This window comes from Strix uralensis, chromosome 1, assembly GCF_047716275.1.
Source record: "Strix uralensis isolate ZFMK-TIS-50842 chromosome 1, bStrUra1, whole genome shotgun sequence".
Classification (NCBI taxonomy): domain Eukaryota; kingdom Metazoa; phylum Chordata; class Aves; order Strigiformes; family Strigidae; genus Strix; species Strix uralensis.
In genome coordinates, this window is record NC_133972.1 from 39,043,538 (window position 1) to 39,066,555 (window position 23,018).

Consider the following 23,018-nt stretch of genomic DNA (forward strand, 5'->3'; position numbering starts at 1 on the left):
ATGTAGTCTCTTAAAACAGGTGCCTTGGTATCAAAAAACATCACCTGGGGAAGCTTCTGAACATTCATGTCTTCGGAAGGGTCTTGTGTACTGTATTTGCCAAGTATTTTTCCCCATTGGTTGATGCATGTTCACTGGCTCTACAGGTCACATAATTACAATTCTGTTAAATGTGTCTATTGTGATAGTTCTTTTTGTCCAGTTATCATTAGCTTATTCTTAAAATTGTTTATGAGCTAAAAATAATCATAGCAAACAATCCAATTGTTTTAACTTTATGAAGGTATCTTGTCTGACTACTAAGGAACACTTTCTTTCAGGAAAAAATGGATGGCCTCTGTACCTGAGATGCTCAAAACTTCCTTAATGTACCTGTGAAACTTTACAGACTTGAAAGCTCCCTGCTTCCATTTTTGTACCATAACGGATCCATATGTATTCATATATCTTTTTCATATATCAGTAAAGTCATAACAAAGTTGTTATGGAGCAAAAGGGAGTTATGCCTGCATTCTGCAAATGCATTTTGTTCTTGACAGTTCATTTTCTCATTCGATGCTTGAATAGTTTTGATGGTCATCAAAACTAATATGATGATTTACCTTGTACCTCTGAAGAGTTTCTGTGGCAGTGAAAGATAATATCTTACACTACTAAAGCCATCTCAGCAGTGACTGCTTGGTTCTGGCCATGTTTTGCAGGCACAGCTGCTGATTTCAGTAGGTTGTACGTTAAATAGGTTGTTGCTGATCCGAGAGAGTTGCAAGAAACTGAGAGTGAGTATTTAAGCCTTATGTCAGATTTCAGGCTCAGCACTGGTTTGTATGTGAGTGAACTGATAGAGGGTTAAATGTCAGTCAGGTTTGTACTCGAGCATGCTATTTAGGTGATACAGTCTCAGAGCATAACTCAGGGGTTGTTCAGTTTCTTCTGCAGTCTGTGTTGTGAAGTCATGTAATAGCTTAATCTGTTGCTGAGTTAATGCGCTCCTTTACTATGAGTTCTAGCTTAGCTAATATGAATATATGTACTTTTTGAAATTTAATGAAACAATACTATTTTCTACTAGGCAGCTAGTCAGTCTGTTGATAGGAGATGATGTGAGGACAGTTGCAGGAAACATACAGTCCTTTTCTGCCTCATTGTTTTCCTTCTACTAACATTGAGGTCCTCCCAAGGCAGCTGTAAAGTGATTATAACTGGAGTTGTTACTTTTGTTTCATTTGATCAGACCTGATTTTCCACTTTAGAACTATGGCCTATGTTGTATAGAAGCACTAGAGTTCTGTATCTAGTGCTCATTAAAGCACACTGGGGTATGGTATTCTGATCTTTTTTGCACTGTGTGCTGGTTTTTTCTGAAGCTTGTATTATCTTGATCTAATATTACAGTTATAAAATGGAAAAGGTGCTTACTGTTTTTAAACTGGTTTTGAGCAGGTCCTGAGCTTTGTGTTATTTTAGTATGAAATCTTTCTGAAGAAAAGGGTGTGACAAGTTTGAGGGAGGAAAAAAAGAATCCATTTACTGCCAGCTTGAGTGTATACTGATTGAGTGTATACTTTCTACTTCATTAAAACACTTTGCAACATTTCCACAAGCAGATCTTTAAAAGAGTAAGCACCTGTGTGTTGCACAGTTCTTATTTATGAGAAGTTGTAGCATACATTACTGATTGTACTTTTCATGAGTTTTGGTGGGACATGTTAGGCTTCGAAGCCTAAACTGTTCTTGTACCTAACCAATCTAGAGGATACATTTATAGTCCTACATGAATAGGCTGCATCTCTAAATCCCAGCTCTAATTAGAGAACATTAGTCCAGAGTGAGTTGAAGGACATACTCAAGTTTATAAATGTGTTTATCCAGACACAGGGTGGAGCTGTGACCGCATCCTGTCACTTGGTGTATTCTACTACTGGAGGCCTTGAGCCATTCCACTCACCCTGTGCAGAGATTTATCATAGGCTGGCCAGTGCTTGTGTTCCCTTCTCAGAAGATGCTATGTGCTACCCAGTTGCCTCATAATCTTTTTCGTTTGACTCCAGAATGGGAAATGTCAGTGCTCTTCTTACACATTCACTAGTGAATGTGCAGACTGTCCACTGTTTCTGGGAACTGTGTAAGGCTATAGTCTTTCTGCAAATAGAAGTGCAGAGTTCTTATTCTTGTTTAGAGTGAAATAGCTCTTCTTGAATTTTGCTTTATTTAATTGACTGACTCTCAATATTCAAAAAAAGAGCTGAGATTAATCCAATTAGTTTGCCCTAGTTCTGAGTTGAAGTCATGCAGAGATGCTAAGTTTTGTGGCTCAATGTAAGACTATGCCAGGACTCATTTCAGAGATTTGAAAACCTTTTGATGAACCTGTGGTGAGTGACAAGTTGAAATGAAACATGAAACCATATGACTTCAGATTTTACATTTGAACAACTTCAATACTTAAAAAATGTTGAGAGTATGTTGGTTTGGCTGTATTTTCTGCCTTTGTTAATAATAAAATGAACATAAGGACAAATATTTTTCTTTTGAAAAATGCTAATAGCACTTCTTTTGATTTTATTTTTAACAGTTATTTTAAAATTCATTAAAATAATTTTCCATGAAATTCCATTGATTGCAAAAAAAAATGTACAGAAGGTGGGAGATGCTCTTTTGTTTCACATAGTTCTAGGGGAGTGGTTTGTATCACAGATGACTTTGCTTTTGGAGTAAGGATAGTTTGTAAGCAATGCCTTCTCATGTGTTATTGCAGAAACCAGTCGCTTGAGCCTGTATATTTCTGAACTGTAAATTTCTGCCTCTTATTTTTTTTAACTGGAAGTACTTAATACCTTAACCTGTCTTGTGTCTGTGAAATTAGTTTCAATAGCTTTGCTAGTTTCAGTTGAGGGAATATACCATACTTGTCTCTCTCTTTTCCTAGTTGGATGTGTAGGCTACACATGAGTAATTTTACTATAGTAAGTAGTAAATTGTTTTTGTAATCATTGCTTATCTGATGAGTTTCTTGTCAGTCATGCTAAAAAGCCCTCCTGTCATCTGTGGAGACACAGAAAGGAAATAAACCAATCTTAAATCCTTTTTTATGTTCTCTACATAGCATTTAGGAAATAAACCACTCAAATAGCTGGATTTGAATTACGATATGTCTGTTACTTTGAAGTACAGTATGCCACATGTGACTATAATTTGTATTCCTAGGCCCTTTGACAGAAGTATGACTTCAGCCTGACTTTAGTTATGACTGATTTTAATCTTGTGGGATGTGGGCCATTTGCTCCCTGTACCACCTTTCAGTTGTAGAGTTAGCCTGATACCAACAGTAGAAGCTTGAAGTTCTCTAAAAATATGATTTTCATATTACAGTAATTTTATCTAGCATAGCTATGTTTTTACATTGTGTTCTGTGTTTCAGAGGTTTTCTTGATCCTTTTACTCTCTTGTACAGAGTGTACTGCACAGTAGCCCAGGACCAAGGATTTACCAATTTATTGAAGACTGAATTTAGAGAAAGCTAAAGTAACAGACTGTAGCTGATCAATTTAGAAGTTACATTTGAAGCTAGGAATGAGGCTAGAGTAAGAAATGTTTTGAAGGCTTTTTGAAGGGTTAGCAGAAGGTGGTTTTTTTCTTTGAATTTACTTTTTTCACCTCTGCAAACTGGTTGTTGGAAGCAAGTCCCTTCCCAGAATTCCAGTCACATTAGTTGACGTCCATGTATTAGTAGAGATCCTCTCACGTAGCTCTCCCTTTAGGGGTGGAGTGCTAATACACACACAAGAACATGGACTTGAATATATTGAGAGATCTTTTATTTAGCCAGCTTGAATTTCTTTCCATATGAATTTCTTTGTTTCATGGAGATATCTGTACTTAGTCATTCATGTCTACTTTCTCTGTTTTTGTACTGTTTTTTCTAGGATAAGTTGGATATCCAACATTATTGTGGTGGTCTCTCCTGAAAATATTGAAACAATGAAGTCTATCATTGAAAAATATGGCCACAAAAGAGTCATGATAGTAAAAGGTGGAATAACTCGTCACCGGTCAATTTTCAATGGCCTGAAAGTATTTGTAGAGAATGAATTTTCCAACCATCTGCTCCAGAAACCAGAAGTAGTGATTATCCATGATGCTGTGAGGCCATTTGTTGAAGAAGATATTCTTTCAAAAGTGGTTATGGCTGCTAAAGAATATGGGGTATGTACCATACAGAAATGCAACTCTGCTATGTTCTTTATACTGTACAGTGTAAAATGATGATTGACAAGTAAGGATTTTTCTGGCAATTAATGTATTATGTTGATTTTTAAGTAGGACAGATTCCGAATCCCTGTTATGCAGGTAGGTCAAATGGGGGAGTGAGACATTTTTAAATACCACAGGTGTTACTTGCTATGGGGAATAATTATTGCCAGAGACTATCAGTAAGAGATTGAATTAATCAGCAATTTGTTAGTTGAAAGGTAGATTACATAATGATAGTTTACCTTTTTTTCCATGCAGAATTCTCACCTAATGCTAGAGTAGTTCAGTTAGTGATTACTAATAATAGCTAAAGAGAGTACTGCATTGGATGACTTGCTAACTTTGTGTTTTTATCTCAAACTTCTATGCAAATTCTGAATAAGTGGCAAGAGAGCTATCTCTGTATTAATGCTAAATTCTTCTAGAATCTGTAAGACTTGCAAACTGCTGGGAAAAAGGGAAGCAGGAAGCCTCCAGCTGTAGGTTGGAGATCCTCCTGGTCATCACTGCGTCTGACGACTGGGAATATTCACAGGAACTGGAAAGATTTCTGAGACAGTGAGTGATATGTGAAGGGGAAGAGTTGGTAGTTGTGTTATGCAAGTAGAATGGTGGAGTTATTAAAGGCATGCACTAGCAGCTGGAGGAACCAGTGGATAAACTGGCTGACTAAGATAGAGGTGTTAGAAATCACAACTTTGCCACGGGCTTGTTTGTACAATTTGCTACCTTTACCTTGTACTTTAGTTCTCCATTAATAGGACTGTAGAATGCTTCCCTACTTCAAGGAGATGATTTGAGGTAGAAGTCATTAGTGACAGCAGATTGATTGGGTATTAGAAAGCTAGGAAAATCTACCACTACTTGTCTTTTTCAGTAAATGAGGTAAAAGGTGAGCTGATTGACAGATAATTCACAACTTTATCAGTGGAATAAAGAGTCCAAAGAATGACTTGTGGTATTTCTTTAGCATTCCTCCACCTTTTTTTGAAAGACCATAGTGTAAAAGGGAAATCTACCACTTATTAAAATATTTATTATGAAAATTAAATTATGTAAGGTCTCTCAAAACTTTTTTAGAAATCTAAATATATTGAGCTTCTTAACAATAGGCCTGTACTTCTGTAGATTGACTTAATGAGAAATGTCAATAAATAGAAACATTGCTCTATAGTTTAGTGATGCAGAACGTAAGTTTCCAGTCATTAAAACTTAAATTCTGTTAGAATTTTAACAAGGTTTTTGACCTTTCTCATACAGCACAGAATAGCTTTCCAGAACTGATTCTCTGCCAAAGACTTTAAAATAGATCTGCTTTGTAAATCTGTTTTAAATGAGATTCTTTGAGAGTAGAAGAAGAATGGAGTTAATTGTACTGATGTTGAGTTGAAATGAGAATAACTGTTTTCTGAATGTGTTTGTGTTTAGGTGTCTTTGCATGTTACAATAGATCATATCTCATCTTTGCGTTTAAGTTTTTTAACTTGTTCACTTTTTCATAAAACTTGTGTGATTTCAGTGTAATTTTTTTCCTGGATTTCTTTTTAATTGGGTGTAAGACATTTTCAATAAAACAGTAGGAAACCAAGGCAATCTCCATTGACCTTCTCAAGGCAGTGTACTTTAGTTCATCTGAACTTCTGACTGGTAAATATTTCCTTACCTAGATCACTGAAGTATCATTTGATCTCAAAAAGGTGATCTTATACCTTTGTCATAGTCTTTTCCATTGTATAATGTCTGTCTGAAATGTGCGTGGTATTTATTGGCTCTGTGGTGGCTTCCTGTGTTGGCTTAGATCCAGTGAATTCAGTGAGGCTAGGCCATCAGAGAACTGTAATCCAAAAGCTGTTAACTATTGATGTTACCTGGGAAAGCAACTGAATTAAGGAGCATGAGAAGAACTTCACTTTGTGTAACAAATTGGAAAAGCTTCCTGCCAGAGAGAGGTGGCTATCTTCACTTGACAGCTACAGAATTCTGAAGACCTAAATGAAATTTGATCTGGAGAAGCTATCATCTTTATTTCTTCCTATAGTCAAAATTCTTTGCATATCTAAAAAGGAGTCAATTCTTCAATCTTTCAGTTCAAAAAGTAATTACTTCCTTTTGCATTATGTAGAAAGGTACAAAACCTGGCAGAAACATCATATTAAATCACTAGTGTCATAGGGGTAATGCTGTATTGTTGTTCATCTGCATACCATATAAATAGTGTAATTATGAGAAGCTTTAATGCTCTTTTAAAATGGCAATTGATCAAGTAAGTTATTGCACTTCTAGCTGCCAATTGTCAGACAAATAAACTCCTTTATTACACTTACTAATCAGTTTGTTATTTGCCTGTAGGAAGCAAAATGTGCACCTTATCCAGAGCTAATAAATTATGCCTTAAATCCCCCAAACAATCGCTTGATTATGTGAAAATATTACTTTGTAACCAATTAAATTCCATTTATGTTTTTGGGGTAATTTTGTAATTAAAATTACATGTTTCTAGAAACAAATTCTTTATTGCTAGTAAAAGTTGGGAAAAGTGGAAGCTTCAGAAGGCATCAGTCCAAAGCCTCTAGCAATATTTCATTGCCAACATCGCATTTTAAACAACATAACTAAAAAGAAAAATGCTTACAAGAAAAAAAATCAGGAAGGCGGGGGAACTTGTCAGTTCTGCTATTGAGAGTTAAAAAAAAGAGGCACATACAGTCAAAGACTCTTTTTCTGTAGTTAACATAAACTAGATTTGAAAGTATAGTTTATTTCTTTGAAAGGACTGAATCAAAACGGCATTCTTAAAAAGCTGGTTTCTGGAAGCTGTCTAACATCATTACTTTATTCTCAGCTTTAGCAAGGATCTGAACAAAACATACATGCCAATACAGATGTACAGTGCTACTCAGTCTCATGGACTCTTGTTCATGTACAGAATCAGTCAAAATAATACCCCCAGACAGAAGACACTGCATATTATGCTCAGTCTGCTCCTGAGTTTACTCAGATTCAGTGGTGTGGTTATCAGTCTTACTGTATCGGAAGGCTGGAGCAGAAAACACACACCCATACACATGCTGTTTTTTCACCCAGTTAGATAGCAAAATAAAATGCTTTATGTATGGTTGTTTAGTTGCATTAGCAAAATATGCTGGGTGGCAAACCAAAAAACACCTCTCTTTTTCCATTGAAGGAGGACTTGGGTGGATACATAGGCTGATCTGGTATGGTGCACTTGAATGGGGACGGCAGTGCTGGAGCAGTTCTACTCCCTCTGTCCTTTCTTTGTTCTTTTTCTCTTGGAAGCTGTTATCTTTTTATGTTTTCTTATCTCCTCTGTTTTGCCATATATGGAATATTTTACGCATGAACTTTGTCCACTTCGTTATGCTCAAAGATTTTAGCCAGCTGTAAAGGCTGCATCAGTAATGGACCATATTTGATTCCTATTTATACACTGGGTCATCCAAAGTCATCCTGTGCCTGTGTTCTCAGAGGTTCTGCTTTCATTGTATGCTTCATACTTTGGGCGGCTCCTGCTGTTCTGTCAGACACTTGTGCAAAAGCAGTCAACAACTGATGACATATGACCATCTTGACATGATTTTTATTCCACTGATGGAATGAGTTCTGTAGTCTAGGAGACTGACTTATGTAAAGTATGTAAAAATACATATTAATGAATTGTAGGGGTGTTATATAGCAATTTTAGAAGAAAACAATCTTTGAAGAGCTACATTATTGTGAGGATGAGAATCTGTTCAGTAGCCCTGAAACTTTTATGAATGCGTGAAGAAATCAAGTGTGGTTTTTCTGCTGTACAGAAAATAGTTACACAGTGCATTATTCCTTTTCCAACTCTGTAGTTATGGATAACTATCGGAAACATGCTGATGTTTCCATAGCTTATGGCATTATTGGTTCTATAGAAAGTTATAACCTTCTCACCCAAGTTGTTAATTGTTTTCTGTGTTGAATGGAGAACTAATGTATTGTTAGCAAATACTTGAAGTCTTTGTCCTCACAAGATGTAGTGTTTGGTGGTGGGAAAGTATTGGTAAGGGGAGAAACAAGTCTGTCATTTTCCAGTCTCAATTTAAGTGATTTAGATGATTCACTGCATTCATTAAAAAGGATGCAACTCAACCAACTGAAATAGATAAATCATAGACAGAAATTTAAATCATAATCTCCCTTTCTTCTTTGCAGCATTTCTTTGTTGTACTAACAGAGCCAGCCATGCCTAATACAACTAGTATTTAATCCTTTTAAAAAGGTGACTTAATCCCACATTTTTTGGCTTTTGGAAGTCTACACGTACAGTAATTTTTACCTTGCATTTTTTAGGTAGGATTAGGTTATCCTGGAAGTAAATTTTGAGCATAGCTTCCTGTACTTAAGTGATTGCTGAGGTAATTTTTATGTAATGTCTATGAAATGTATCTCCCTTAAATTTAGAGAAACTATGAATATGGTGCTGCTGTTGATTTGAGGCTAGTTAAAGTCTGTATGCTTCATCTGAGTAAACAACATGACTTTGGAAAATGAAGCAGCCTTTAGCAAAGATGTGTCTATTTAGTCACTCAGATTCTCCTTCCTGCAGGACATCAAAGGAGTAAAGAATAGTTCCTTAAAATAAGGGATATCTCAGCTTGTGCAGCATGTGTGAGGAGCTGAATAAAGGCCTTGGATCATTCTAGCTACTTTTACACAGCAAGATCTGGAAGAGATTCTTACCCATATCTCTCTGCTAAGGAGTAGGCATGCACACCTCCCCAAGTTTTTCCCTTTTCACCAAATACTGCACTGAAAAGAAATCTGATTTTTCATTCAGAAATGCCCCCAGCTGCATTTTGGCTGAGTGTGATGTGGGTGGTTTGTGACAAGGACAACACCAGCCCTGCAGGTTAGGTGAAGCTTCTGAAAGCCAACTTGGCCTGTTTCATATGCTGTAATAGTTTGCTGGACTGGTTCTGTGCTTATCCTTCTGTTTCCAAGAAGGTAAGTGGGTTGTGGTACAGATAGAACTAAAACTGCCTTAGGGAGCATTGGAGCATGTAGGAGAGAATTCATGAGGTATCAGATTCATACATATGTGTATTAGAGTCACTATTTGAGCCAAGCTCACGTGGTAAGGTATAATGATCCATTTTACAAGGCCCTTGATAACAGAGAAGGTCTTAGATGAAGCTCTTGTGAAGAGGTGACTTGAAATTTTGAATCTAATGGTCTGTAAGAGAAAGAAGCACAGTGCAAGGTTTTCTGAGAGGAAGAGGACACAAGCAGTTCCAAGAGAAGCAGCTGCGCAAATTCAGAAGGCAAGACATTTGATAAGCAGGTGCAGAGTTGCTTAGGGAACTGCATGACCACAAGCTATAGTGCCTGTGGTTTTGGTTGCTCAGGACTGTGTGTGGGAAGGAGTTATTAATTAAACATTGCAGTTTTGCATTTGGTTGATTAAATTGTGCGAGAGTCCTCCTACAACACCAAGATTTTTTTTTTTCCTTCTTTCTTCATAATATGATGCAAATCATGTGTTTAATGATATGCAGTGGATCAGTAGCCTTCACATCATGGTATTGTTGATTTTTTAATAATGTAGAGTTTCTGGAGGTAAAATATAACTTCTTAACTGTAATTGTAACTCCTGTGGCAGTACCTTCAAGATTTCTACTCCACTGAATACAAATTTTACCTCCTCTTTATATTGATTTACTCTAATATGCAGAATCCTTTGTGGCACAGTGCACTCTCACTGATAGCTTTTTGCAATGTAAATCAGTAATTAGGGTATGAAAGATGGCTTGCTGACTGTAAGATGTGTTTCCTTACTTGTTAATGCAAGGTAATACTATGCAGTCAAAGTAAAATATATAGTCTTGTTAATTTTTGAGGCAAAAATGTTTGTCTTTGTGATTCATTAATTTTTATAGCAAATATTTTGTTTAATTTTTGCCACCTAGATTTGCAGTATAGCACTAATTAGAACAAGAAAGTGCTGGTAGCTCATCATATTATCATCATATGTTGAATGAATGCCAAAATTTAAAGCTGTAAGTATACTTCAAAATCTTTCTAAAAATATTGAAAACTGTTGGTAGCGTACTGGCCATATGATTTACTTTGGAATTGCTTAGACTGAATTTTTCATGTTATAGAATACATCATAACTGTGTATAATATACAATTATTGCTGACAACTGAAAAGATTAAATACGTCATAAGAAAGTCTTGAAGCACTATACCAGCATGCGCTGCTCTTTAAGGCAGGGGATGCTATGTGTGGTCTGGATCACATATACTTAGTGTGGAACTTTGGTAGCATTATGCAGACTTTATACAAACTTTGAAGTACTTAAAAACACATCTGTCAAGAAGAAAACAAAACCTTAATAAATGAGAACATGTTGTTAAACATTGCCAATTATTGCACTGTGACAAAAATTAGCTGAGTATGTTGACTAAGTTAATAAGACCTTATTTGGCTAATAATATGATAAAATATATTTTATTGAATATACAATACTGTTGTATTTATGGAAAACATGAACTTCCTTGACCATTCTTTTATTTCTCACAAGGAATGCACAGATAAAAAATGGATTAAGAGAAATGCTATATAGTTTGTGTGACACCATTAAAAAATTATATATTGGTTTAATCCTGCTAATTTTTGTAATTTTATTCTTTAATGTATTAAAAATAGTTAATCTGATTTACGGCAGTAATTCATGATACAAGAGCAACATAAATGACATTCTTAAGAGTTATTTTCAGTCTGTGTTTTAAAATCCAGTTTTAATATGAAATCAAATGGTCACATAAATTAATTGTATTGTTGTTTGCAGAACCACTCTGCTTTTTCTTAGTGCATGCATACATTTTGCTTCTTTTCCACTTCAGTATGTTCTTGAGCTTTTCAGTGCTGCCTGTTGAAAAATTGCAGCCTGTGATATGCTTAGTTCTGCTTTCTTTCTGCACCTCATATATATATTCAGTTGCATATGCCTATCGTCCTGTGTTTTTGAGGGGAATCTTTTTGATTTTTCTTTGGGAATTCTTACTTTTTCCGTAGAATAACATTTAGAATTTAGCATGTTGTCAGTTAGATCAAAATGATATTTGCTGATGCTTAGAGGTAAATAATTTAAATACAAAAGAACAGAAATTTATGTAAAGTAAAAACATGTGCAGTCTTAATTTTTGAGCAACAGTTTCTGTTATCGGTAATCTTTAGTTTGCTATAGCTAATTGGGACTGACGTGTCTTGATGTACATGTACTATCCCCAGTTACTCAGATAGTATGTTCTGATAAAGGTGACCTCATTAGAAGAAATGTTTTCTTTTTCTTAAACAGTGTCATAAATATACATTACATTTGTTTAAGGCATCCTGTGTCTTTGAAGTCAATTCAATGTACAACATAGTGTCAGCTCATTAACATTGGATCAAAGTGTATATTAAATTTCTGATTAAACATCCCCTCTTTTGCAGCTAGGAATAAACACAATTATAACTTCTTCCTTCCTGGTGTTGGTTTAAGATTAACATGTGCCCAACTTTAGTGAGTTTGACTGTTGCTCCTAGCCAGCTGGGTAAACAGACTTTAAGGAAATTAGGTGAAGTTTAGCATACAACCTTTTTTCACGGCGTTCAAAACTCCTTACATCTGTTCTAATTAACCTTCTTTTTGTCTGTCTGATGATTGCGTTTAATATCTGTGTTACACTGGGCTTGTTTAACTTTTCAACCAGTGCTGTCCTTGGGCAATTAAAAGCTGCCAGTACAAATATGTCAAGATAGCTGGAATTGGAGTGATTGGTGATACCGCCTACACAGAAGAAATTTTAGTGGGTATCTCACTGATGAGAATCAAAAATGGTATGCCCATAATGACTATGAATTTTGATTTTTTTTTCCAAAATTAAAAATAAGGTAATTTAAGAATTAGTACTGTTGTTTTAAAAAAGGCAGATACCTGGCAGAAAGAAGGTAACCTTTTTTATTCAGCCTTAATCTCTAATGGATACATAGCCCAGGTTGCGGATTGCACATGTTTGCTGGTAGAAGGAATCCTGTCCCCACCACAGCACTGCCACAGAAAGAATATCTGTGCTACATGATAGAGCCTGGGTGTGAGTGTGGGTGAAAGTATGATATGCCCTGGACTCAGATTTCTGTTTCTGCATGATAATGAGAGTACCTCTACCTTTATTGTGGTCTGCTATTCTTTACTGAGTCATCCTGGTTGTCCTGTGGTCCTGACTGCATGCTGTATCTGGTCCTTCAAGAGAAGTGTGCAGCTGAGGTACTGGTTTGGGGGGTGTCTTTTGGACATGACATTAACAGAAGAAGTTACGGGAGCAGATGGTGGCAGGTTTGAGTTGAACCCATGCAGCCAGACTGCTGTCTGACCTTGCTGTACAGCAAGTAGGTGGGTTCTGGGTGCAGAATGAGGTTATGAACTCTGTGGACTATGTTCAGGCTTGACTCAGTTCAGTTTGGAAGTTGGGCTAGTTTGGTCTTGAACATGTGTTCCATCTAAGTTTAGAAAACTTTGCACATATAACCAAATTGTAGTTATTGACTGTACTTCTGTATAGGACTGGTAGCGTATGGTTGGTGTCATTACTTCATCTGTGTCCCAGTCTTTTCCATCCAAACAGAATTGTTTTGACGGGTTGGAGGAGGAAATACTCTTGTCTTCTATCTCTGCAGTGGAATCATAGAACTTCTCATAGATTACAACTTTTGGTTATAGAGAAGATAAAATGTAGCCCTAGACAACAGCTGGATACAAAATGCAGAAAAGGAAAAGAAAAAAAGAAACATAAGGAAAAAACTATGCGATATTTCAATGCGGTTCTTTGAATGTGCCTTGGAAGAAATTCTTTAATTGCTTTATTTTACAAATATAGTTATATGACTTTGTTTTATTAGATATTCTCCCCTTCAGATTTACAATATAAAAGATTTGAAAAGAACATCCTCTTAAATATGTGAAATATTTTAATCTTATAATTGAGTTATTGAATTTTGCTTTGAAGATACTGTTTGATAAATCTGAAATAAGAAATCTTTCAGTAGAGACAATTCTTCTAACTTAAATGGTAATTACTGAGTGTGGCTGAAGCATGTTGATTACTATAGATACAATTAGTTTGAGTGCAGATGTCTGAATAGAAATGCATGTTTCTACCTGTTTCATGCATCATGGATACCGTGTTTATTTCTGTATTTTTTCATACTGTAGTTGGCTGTGAATGCCCTTCATGGCAAGTAGTTTGATCTGTGTAAAAGAATACTTTCCCTGTAGTAACATGTGGAAACAGTTTGATGGAATAAAATGAGAAGAAATTAATCATAGTTATTCTGAGCTGCTTTTGCTGGTTCATCGCCAGACCTAATTTAGATTGAAATCCTTAGGAGATGGTAGTGTTTGGTAACATAAATAATCTTTCACCTAATAAAAAACATTCCAGGACATATTTGTAAACTGTTAGATACCTAGCTTGTCTAAATTAACGTTGATTGTTATTGTTATGTAGTTGAATAGTGTCCAAATGCAATCCTTGTCTTCATGGAAGAGCAAGATGAAATTGTTTGTGTATTTACCAAATTCACTTCTACAAAATTGACTTTAATGGAGTTTCAAGATGGATGTATTTGTCCTGCTAAGTGTGACTAGCCCCACAAACTTCAGCATACGGTTTCAAAGAAGTCAGCTGCTTTGAAGTGATGAAAAAATACTTTTAGTATACCTCTATTTCCAGTGTATATATGCAAGACAAGTTTATTTTTTCTAGGACAGGGTGACTAAATTATTTGGGAGTCTTTGTTCAGTACTATTTTGCTTGTCAGAGCTGAAAACAACTCTGGTTAAAGAATTAAAATTAATAAATATGAATAGTGAGAAGACATGTAAAAACATGAAAATAAGGGACATTCTTTTAAAGATAGCACTCATAAGCTATGCTTGTATGTGTTTGACATCAGGCCTATGCCTAAGTAATTTTAAAACATTGAATCTAATGTAGTTAGAGCGACTGAAATATAAAATGTACATTTACTTAATGCTACTAAAAAGCTGAGAAGATAGAAAGCATAGGGAAAACGAATTTCAGGTGAGATAGAAGCTATGAAATGAGAAGAAAAGTATTGTTGGTGTAATTAAAAAGTAGAAGGGAGTCATGCTAGAGGAATGTAAGAGTCTGCTCATTTAGGACTAGACTCTGTAAAGTTTTAAGCTGTGATTCCCACTCACTTGAAGTTTAGGGTTGCAAATTGGCTGTGTAAGTGACCTTTGTGGGTCTGCATTAGTACTTGGGGCCTACTGAGGACAGGGGTGTGCCAGAGACATAGGATACTTTTTTTTTTTTTAGTATGCCAGCCTGCACGATCTGTGATTGTCTGAACTTGTTACCACACTGTTGAAAAACAAAAGGAATTGTAGCTGTGGTAAATTTTTTAAGGATTTTGTGCCACTGCAATTTTTTTTCCCTTCCTACTCCATATCATTCAACTTGTTAAACTTTGCAGCTATTTAACATTGTTCCATTTCAACTCTGGCTACCAAAAATGACCAGATCAATGATGCGGGTGTGTTGGTTTTCATGCTCTTTTGGAGCTCTGGCTCTTGGATAATTTGTTCTTGCTAGGTAGTACTCTAGATGTGAAGTGTTGGTCTCAGTTGAATAATGCACTGTGTGTGTGGGTGTTTGTAACCTGGATAATTTCTTGATTGTGATATAAGCTCCATCACCGGCCCTAATTATTTTGGAAATGTTAATGGATTCTGGCTCTTTTTTTTTTTTTTTTTCCTAAATAAAAAGAGGATTTTCAGTTTTTATGAATATTCAGTAAAAATAAGCTGTAATGCATTGTGTTAGCCAGGTTGCTATGTTGTATGTAGGCTTGTGTGGCCTAAATATTCATATTTCATTTTGTAATAACAGGTGTCATCAGTACTGCTTGGACTTCACTCTTCTTGAACTGACTGTGTTGTCTGACCATGAAACACACCCTGGTTATGTATTCTCTGAATGTAGGCATCTAAAAACTTCTAGTCAGAATAAAAGTATGATAAAATGAGAATGATACAGTGTTACTGTTTAGTGGAAAGGTGGATTAGTATGCCTTGAATCTATTGAAAATACTTGGGATACCTTATTATACTCACCTGCATGGTGCACTTCATTCTACCTTTTTTTCAGTCACCATCGAATCTTTAAATCTTGAATGTACGTTGTGCTCTAGGTAGTTATGGAAAAGTCTGAATACAAAAATGAGAACCTGCTTGTAAAAGTTTTTGATTTGTGCTGTTTAAAATAGGTTATAAAAGACACTTGTTGTTTCTAAAAGCATCTAGAGGCTGGTTCAGTTTTCAGCAGATGGATGGGTGAGCTTGCTTCTGAGATACCAGTCTGTCACTTCCCCTGAAGTTGATGGAATTCTGTGTTCTCGGGACATTTTAGGATTATTTTAAGGAAACTACGATTAAAATTGTGGTTTTTGTTCCAGTATTTTGTCTGCAGTAGAAAACTAACCAGTTAGCAGAACTTATTCCTTCATAGCATAACAGACATTGAAACATTTTAAGAGCTTGCCCACAGATATTTTGATACTTTAACTGATATATTTATCAAAATGTGCAAAAACGGGGGAAAGAAATGTATGCATTTCCTGGGCATGCCAGGTTCACCAAAACTAGTGCTTGACTGTCTCTGAGGTAGAGTAGCTTGAAGGCTGTAAAGTGGACATTTAAAGAAATTCAGTTTAACTATCCATCATCTATCTACTTCACATGCAGGAAAAGTGTGTTACGCTTTTTGTGTATAATTTTGAAAGCAAATCTACTTGAGATCTGGGTCAAAATGATTAGAAATTGGAAGATGAGTACTCTGGGTAGGGAAATGTTAGTATAAGACCCAGGCACTTGCTTTAGACTCACAGGATTTGTATTTTGTGGTAGGCTAATTCAAAGTGTAAAAAAGATCTGTAAAACTATAGTGACATTAACAAGTACTTATAATTTTAAATGAGGACAGATTTTCTTTGTTTTATTCATTTTTTTAAATTCATGTCTGAACCTCTTGCCTGAGAGCTGGGCCAAATACCTATACATTCCTGACATAAATAGCAAGTCAAAGCTTCTCAGATTATAACAAATAAAATTCAGATACCTGAGACTCAGTATATCCTCTCTTTACTAATATAGAAATAGATCTTTGTTACTGATTTATAACCAGAAAAACAACATGGAAATTCCTTGCAAAAAATAAAATATTTGATGTAACTGAACATATGTAAACTAGCTGGAAGATGGTGTTGTTCGCTTTGCCCCGATGGCTGTGGGCTGTAAAAGCCCCTTTAGATACAGTAGTACCTTATTGTTTTATTGGCCCAACTGTGCCCTAATGTTTTAAGTTTCTGAACTAAAAAATGTAGTCTAAAGCCCTGTCTTAAGTACCTAAATTCCCCATTCAGTTCATTGCAAGACTGATTGGAGGGGAATTTAGAAAAGGCTTTGTGCTGACTAGGGAGGACGCTTGCACTAACCAAAGAAAATGCCACAGAATGAGCCATAAATCTTAAACTGTGCCCCTCTTTGGCCTGTATATGAGAACAAAAATCATAGCTCAATTCTTCTGCTTTTACATGCCAAATATTTTGTTTACACCATGAATGAAGATACCCATGAGCCAACTTTTGAACCAGAAGCATGTGTGGTGAGGTCTGTGTAAGCCAGCTTGTGTTTGGCAGCTGTGTTGGCATAGGCCAGCTAGAGAATGCCACCAGAAGTACTGCAGATGCAAGGTTTCCTGTGTTAGGGACTCAGCTCTCTTGTCCCATATGAAAACAGTGCAGGGCATACACAGGCCAATGTTTTCCTTTGCTTGATCCCAGTTTCACCCAGTGTGAAAGTGGCCTTAGGAACTAATGTAGGTCTTGTGTCACTGGGGTGGTAAACTCAGCCCTGTGTTGGGTCACATCATTGAGGGAGCCCGTATGTGTGTGTGCTGAGACAGAGAAAGGTCCTGCAGAAAGGTGAGTCGGTACTGAGGAAAACAACCAACCAGTTTCTGTATCTTGTCTCAGGATTTTAAGTTTTCAACTCAGTGCTGCACCTCAGCAAGTATGCTCTAGCTTATGGATTCACAGCTTTTGTACTGCAGCTGCTCATCATATGAAAGTTTTCTATGCAGTAGAAACTTCCTGGCTTTAGTAAGTACTAGAGCTCTGCATCCTGTTTTTAGAGCATAGAGTAGTCATGGTCGGAGTTGTCCTTTTTTGGAATAAAAGCTGGGGTTTTTTTTAATCAAGTGACTCCTAGTTATCCTGTTACTGCATACATAGAATTTCTCTCACTTGTATGATCAGAAGTCAGCCATAAATCTTATTCTTTGTATTAAACTTCATGTTTTCAGTCAGTGTCAGGTATAGTTTGAGCGGACTTGCTGCAGAAGAAATCTTATTGTGCCCAACTTGCGATTTCTCATTGAAATGGAGGGAAGACAGGTGAGACACTCTCAGCCTGCTACTCTGGACTCAGTTCTGGGGCAATGTAAAGCAAAACTGTCATTTGAAAAATGCCATTTGTTAAATTTTAGGTGCCATGAAGCTTTCAATTATTTGAGAAGTTAATTGGGGGTTTTAAAAAATGCCATGTTTGAATTTATTAGAAATCAGATCTTCCTGATTCTTCTGGAAGAGCAAAGCCTCAGCAGAGCACGAGATGTGGTTCAGTATTGTCACAAAGATACAGACATTAATGAATTTTTATTGTGCAATAAACCAGATGTCAAGAAAACAATGTGTTTCAGAGCTCTTTTAAGAATATGATTTTGAGTATTTCAATTTTATTTAGAATTGCAGTTTGGTTTTTGGTTCCTCAGTGCGTGTTTCACTTGTGAGATTTGGTTACGCAAGTCACATTGTACTCTCTTGGCCTGTTTTATGCTCAAAATGTAACATGACATGATTGTTAAAAACTGTAATAAAATATTGGATCAGCCTAAGAAATCCTCTTTTGCTAACTGGTTTTCTGGAATGGTAACTGTTTCAGAAAAAAAAAGTTCAAACAGACTTAACTAATTACAGAAAAGCTGTGGCTAGCATGCTGCTCTGTCTCTTCCCATGACCTTCTAATTTTATATAGTTTTTTTGTGTGTGTATGTGACCAATTAAAATATGACGGCAGAACAAAACAGCATAGTCCAAATGCCCAGCAGCCGGGATATAGAAGTAATAATCCTGGAATCATAGGGAATAGAGAGGGGACAAGTTGCAGATAATTTAGTCTCTCTGCTTCTTATGCACAGCTTTTCCTCAAAGTATATCTGTTAAATTTACTCCTCATTTAATACATCGATGTATTACTAAGTTTATTGTGTTTTGTTTTGTCAGTTTGTCTTTTCTGTTACAGAAGTAAAATTGATCCTGCCTAGGACAGAAAGATGGACTAGATAGATCACCTCTCAAGATCCTTTACACACACTTCTGTAATTTCATAGTTCTCGGTTATCTTTCTGTACCAGGTTTTGCCTTTGGATTGTATGTTTTGCTCCATGTAGTGTTTTATATAGATAACTCTTCCCATGTATTAGAAAGAAAAAGTGCTTTTCAGATTTTGAGAAAGTGGTTCAGATATTTCTCTTGTCATATGAATCTTTTGAATCTTTTCTCTCCCTTCTCCCTGCCCCAGTAGCTCATGCATATCAGAACTCTTTGGGCATGAGAAATTGGTTCACATCTCTGTCCTCATTCTGTAAAAGAATGAACTAAGAAGCTGTATTTTAGAGCTCATAAAGCGCTCAACACGCTGACTGCATTCTTTGTTTTATTGTTCAGTAGTGTAAAAGGGGAAGGGAAGACAACTAGTTCTTTCTCTTCTAAGAGGAAAAAAAACCTTGGGCTCACTTTTGGCATCTCATTCTGCCACTGTATGCTTATCTGAGATCAGAAATCTTGTAAGAATGGGCAGGGCTCGTATGTATGAGGGTAGGATTTGCTAACAGAAGATAAATGAAATCAACAACAACAGTGCTCTCATTTATGCAATGAGACACCCATTTTTTTTCTGTGTCAAAGCTCACTAGACCTCAGGAGATCTTCTGTGGCTGAAAAGGGTCAGAATTCACCACTGGGAGTGGTTTTCTAGGTATACTGATTTAAGATGCTGGATAATTCAAAATGTTTTGAAACAGCATCAGTTATTCTTTTTTATTATTCTTTAAAAATAGATAAACAGTATAGTGTAAGGACGCCATTCATAGTTAGCATTGTTAGAGAACATGCTTTTTGCCCTGTGACTTGGTAAGCAATGTTCTGCCATTGCATCTTTTACTTCATTTTTGTATGAACAACTCTTGTTCCAGTTGCCTTCAGCTTCATATAAAGTTCATGTGAATGTAAGTGACTGATGAAGTGGGGGTAACTTTCTTGTATCAAAATGACTAAAACCAGCTAGGAGAGTTCTGTTTGAGATGCCATATATTATAATACCATATATTGATGAAAAGATAAAAGATACATGTTTAATTGGTTTCAAATCTAAGCAAAACCAAAACTGAAATATAAGCATTTAAGTATCTGTCCTGGGGCACAGTGCTGCTGGATATTAAATACTTTCCGATGTATATACTGTGTTCCCAGTGGTTTCACCAGTAAGTGTGGTTGCTCAGTATTTCACAAGGTGAATTCAACATGGAGGAACAAGCTCACTTTTCTGGAACTTTTCTTGTTGCTGATTTCTGAGCAGTTTAGCCAAATTGAATTCTGTGAAAGCAATAGGTGTTGTGGATTATCAAGACTTCTCAGTTGTGTCTCCTGCTGTTTGATATATGAATAGGCCTAGAACTGTCCTCACAGAAACCACTTAATATTATGTAGAAGAAAGTCTAAAAAGCGAGCATCTTGGATCTGTACATGTATTTGCAGTAGATGTTTGTAAAGGACTTAAGATTTTTTTGTAATTGGCCCTCAGTGTGTACTCCTACAGTCTTCTGTTGCTTTATTAATGATAAAAGTCTCATACAGATTAAGTAATATGACTTATGCATTATGAGATATATAAAAGATAAATAAGTAGAAAATGCATTTTAACGCTCTTAATTTTTTTTGACTGCAACTATATGATATACATTAATTAGTAACATTGAGGCCTCTCTTTGTGTTTTGTTCCACAGGCTGCAGGAGCAATTCGTCCTCTAGTTTCTACTGTTATTGCCTCTGCTGCAGATGGCTGTTTAGACCACTCATTGGAACGTGCCAGGTACAGAGCGAGTGAAATGCCTCAGGCTTTCTTATTTGATATAATCTATGAAGCATACCAACAGGTAAGACTTTGAGACTTTCCAAGACTTTTTTCCATTTACTTTAGTTAAAAAAACTCCAACACCTTTATGTCTTTTCTTTCAAAAATATTCAGCATCTATTTCAGATCACATCAAACTGTGTGCGTATTACTTCTCTGTAGTCTTTCGATGAAAATGCTTTATCATTCTAATCTGTTCAAGTTTTTCAATTATCAAACTGCCAAATACAAGATGGGGTGAGGAGTCTAAACTATTGGAAAGACAGATGTGCTTTAATTTTATTGCACATTAAATAGATTACTTAAATGAGTGGATTAATGTGTTTAAAGTTAGGTATGTATTACGTATTGTTGACTGAGAGTATCAGAGTGTTGGATGTACAGTGTAATAATGACATTATATAATAACAGGATGGGATACAGGCTGTTGTGAAACGTTCTGATAATACTAACTTGATACATCTAGGTAAAAAGTGTTCAATTTGTTTCATGTTGCATGTGTATTATACGTACTTTGATTACTGGCTGAAAATAATATTTACTTAGTCTCTGTTGTAATTTTCCCTTTTTTTGCTAATATATTGCTTTAACATTTTTATTTAAGAAAATAAAAATTGTGGGTAGTGTATTAAACCTTGACTCTTTTGCCTTTATCTCTCTTGAAGACTGCCCCACCCTGCATTCACAGTTTACTGGAAACACTCCAAGCGTTCGTCTCAGCATTCTACTTCCTTTTCATTCATCACCTTGTGGAAATTGCCTGTCCTCTAGGTATCTTCCAGACTGACTGGAAGCAGAGCATTTCTTTTGTCATTTGGAAGGAATTATTTTTCACTCCAGTAATGCTGACAGTCACGCTTCCCATCAGCCTTTCATTTCTAGAGTAAACAAGCCCAAATTACTGATACCCACCTTCAGAGAGTGCATAGCTTAGAAGTCACCAACAACAGAACAAATGCGTGGACAGGCAATGAAGAAGAAACAGTTGCTTAATTGTTCAGTAATTGTTTTACTTAAAAATGTTGGCACAAATTCCATGTCATACCCTTTATACATGATACTTGAAGCTATCCTTAGATACTGAAGATGAAGGTCTGTCCAAGATGAAGAGCTACTCAAGTGATTGGACTAGCTCCAACTTTTTTACTTCTGATGGGAAGCAGGGGGATGTTCTTGGTGTATATAACACACAGCTGATACTTCTAAGTGAGACTCTAGCTTGAATGTAGTGGGCATACTCATGATAAAGGCAGCATATATGTGCCTAGAACACATCTCAAGAGACAACAGCTACTGTTGGTTATACAACTGTTTCTTTCTTGATGTGTATCTCTTTTGGCAAATTGCATGTTTATGTGTTGTTTCTTAAAAAAAACCCCCAAACCAACCCCTATTTTTTCCTACTGTGTTTGCTCTTAGTTTGCAGATACAGTAGAGCTGGCAAATACATAAAAAGCTTTTGCCCTAAATGTCTTGCTCAGAAGGCAACTATATTTGCAGTCCCTGTGCTCCTCTGAATAGTGTTCTCTTCTCACATATGCATTCCATCAGTTTTCTTTTTTGTATGCCTTCTTTCAAGAACAAGCCACCAAAGTTGTTAGCAAGGAACCAAGTCTATGGTTCCTTGTCCCCAGTTCCCTTTGCATTGGCTAAATTCTGGTCATTTAAATGCTCTGTGCCTTGGAGCTCTGGGAAGGATAACACTCCACTAAACCTCTCAACTCATATTGTTTGCTGATTATTTATGTTTCAATGGTGCCTAGCTGTCCAAGTCAAGGATTAAGACCCTATTGTTCTGGGAACTGTACAAACAAATAAAAAAGGATAGATAATCGTTGTCCTGAGAAACTTAGTCAAGCTACTGTAGAACAGATTTTTGTAGGAATGGATGAAGCTTATGATGCTTCCTAAATATTAACATATCCATCATTAGTTCCCACAACAACCTGGTGAAGTAGGTAAGTATTGTAGAGATGAGCAAAAGAAAAATAATAATTTTGTTACTCAAGTTGGAAGTCATTCACAAAGCTGGGAATGGAATTGATTTTGGCTGACTTGGCGTGGGATCATGATCCCACTCCTGTGTATTTTATACAGTTGTGACCTTTATGCAACAACAGTGTGGGGAAAAACAGCAGTCAAACATGCATTCCTTAGAAAGAAACTGTCCATCGTTGCTGCAAATAACAGGCTTTTCAGTTACATTGTGGGTAATGTGGAATACTGCTCCTAAACTCTGCTTCTATTTAAATACATCATCTGATGCGAGTAGGTAGATTTAGAGAATTTACTTCCAGATGTATTCTTTTTCATGAATGTAAGATCTCTGCGTATCTTGAACTCTGTTTGCTACATTCAATTAGTCAGTTCTCTGATCCTTACAGGTTTGCCATCTATAGTCTTTTTTGCTCTTCTTGTCTGGTGCCAATCTGGGCAGAGCAGACTAGTGCTACTTCTCCT

At 36.2% G+C, this 23,018-nt stretch overlaps 1 protein-coding gene across 6 annotated transcripts in view; it reads left to right on the forward strand.

Moving 5' to 3' along the window:
- The window catches only part of CRPPA (CDP-L-ribitol pyrophosphorylase A), a 146,380-nt gene that overhangs the window by 3,089 nt on the left and 120,273 nt on the right, over positions 1 to 23,018 (forward strand). For all 6 annotated transcript variants that reach the window (XR_012628240.1, XM_074863432.1, XM_074863464.1 and 3 more), the window contains exons 2-3: positions 3,924 to 4,203; positions 20,431 to 20,580. Coding sequence is in view for 5 of the 6 variants with exons in the window: in XM_074863432.1 (XP_074719533.1) it covers positions 3,924 to 4,203; positions 20,431 to 20,580 (430 nt within the window). In the remaining variant the exon portion in view is untranslated. The remainder of the gene's footprint in view (positions 1 to 3,923; positions 4,204 to 20,430; positions 20,581 to 23,018) is intronic.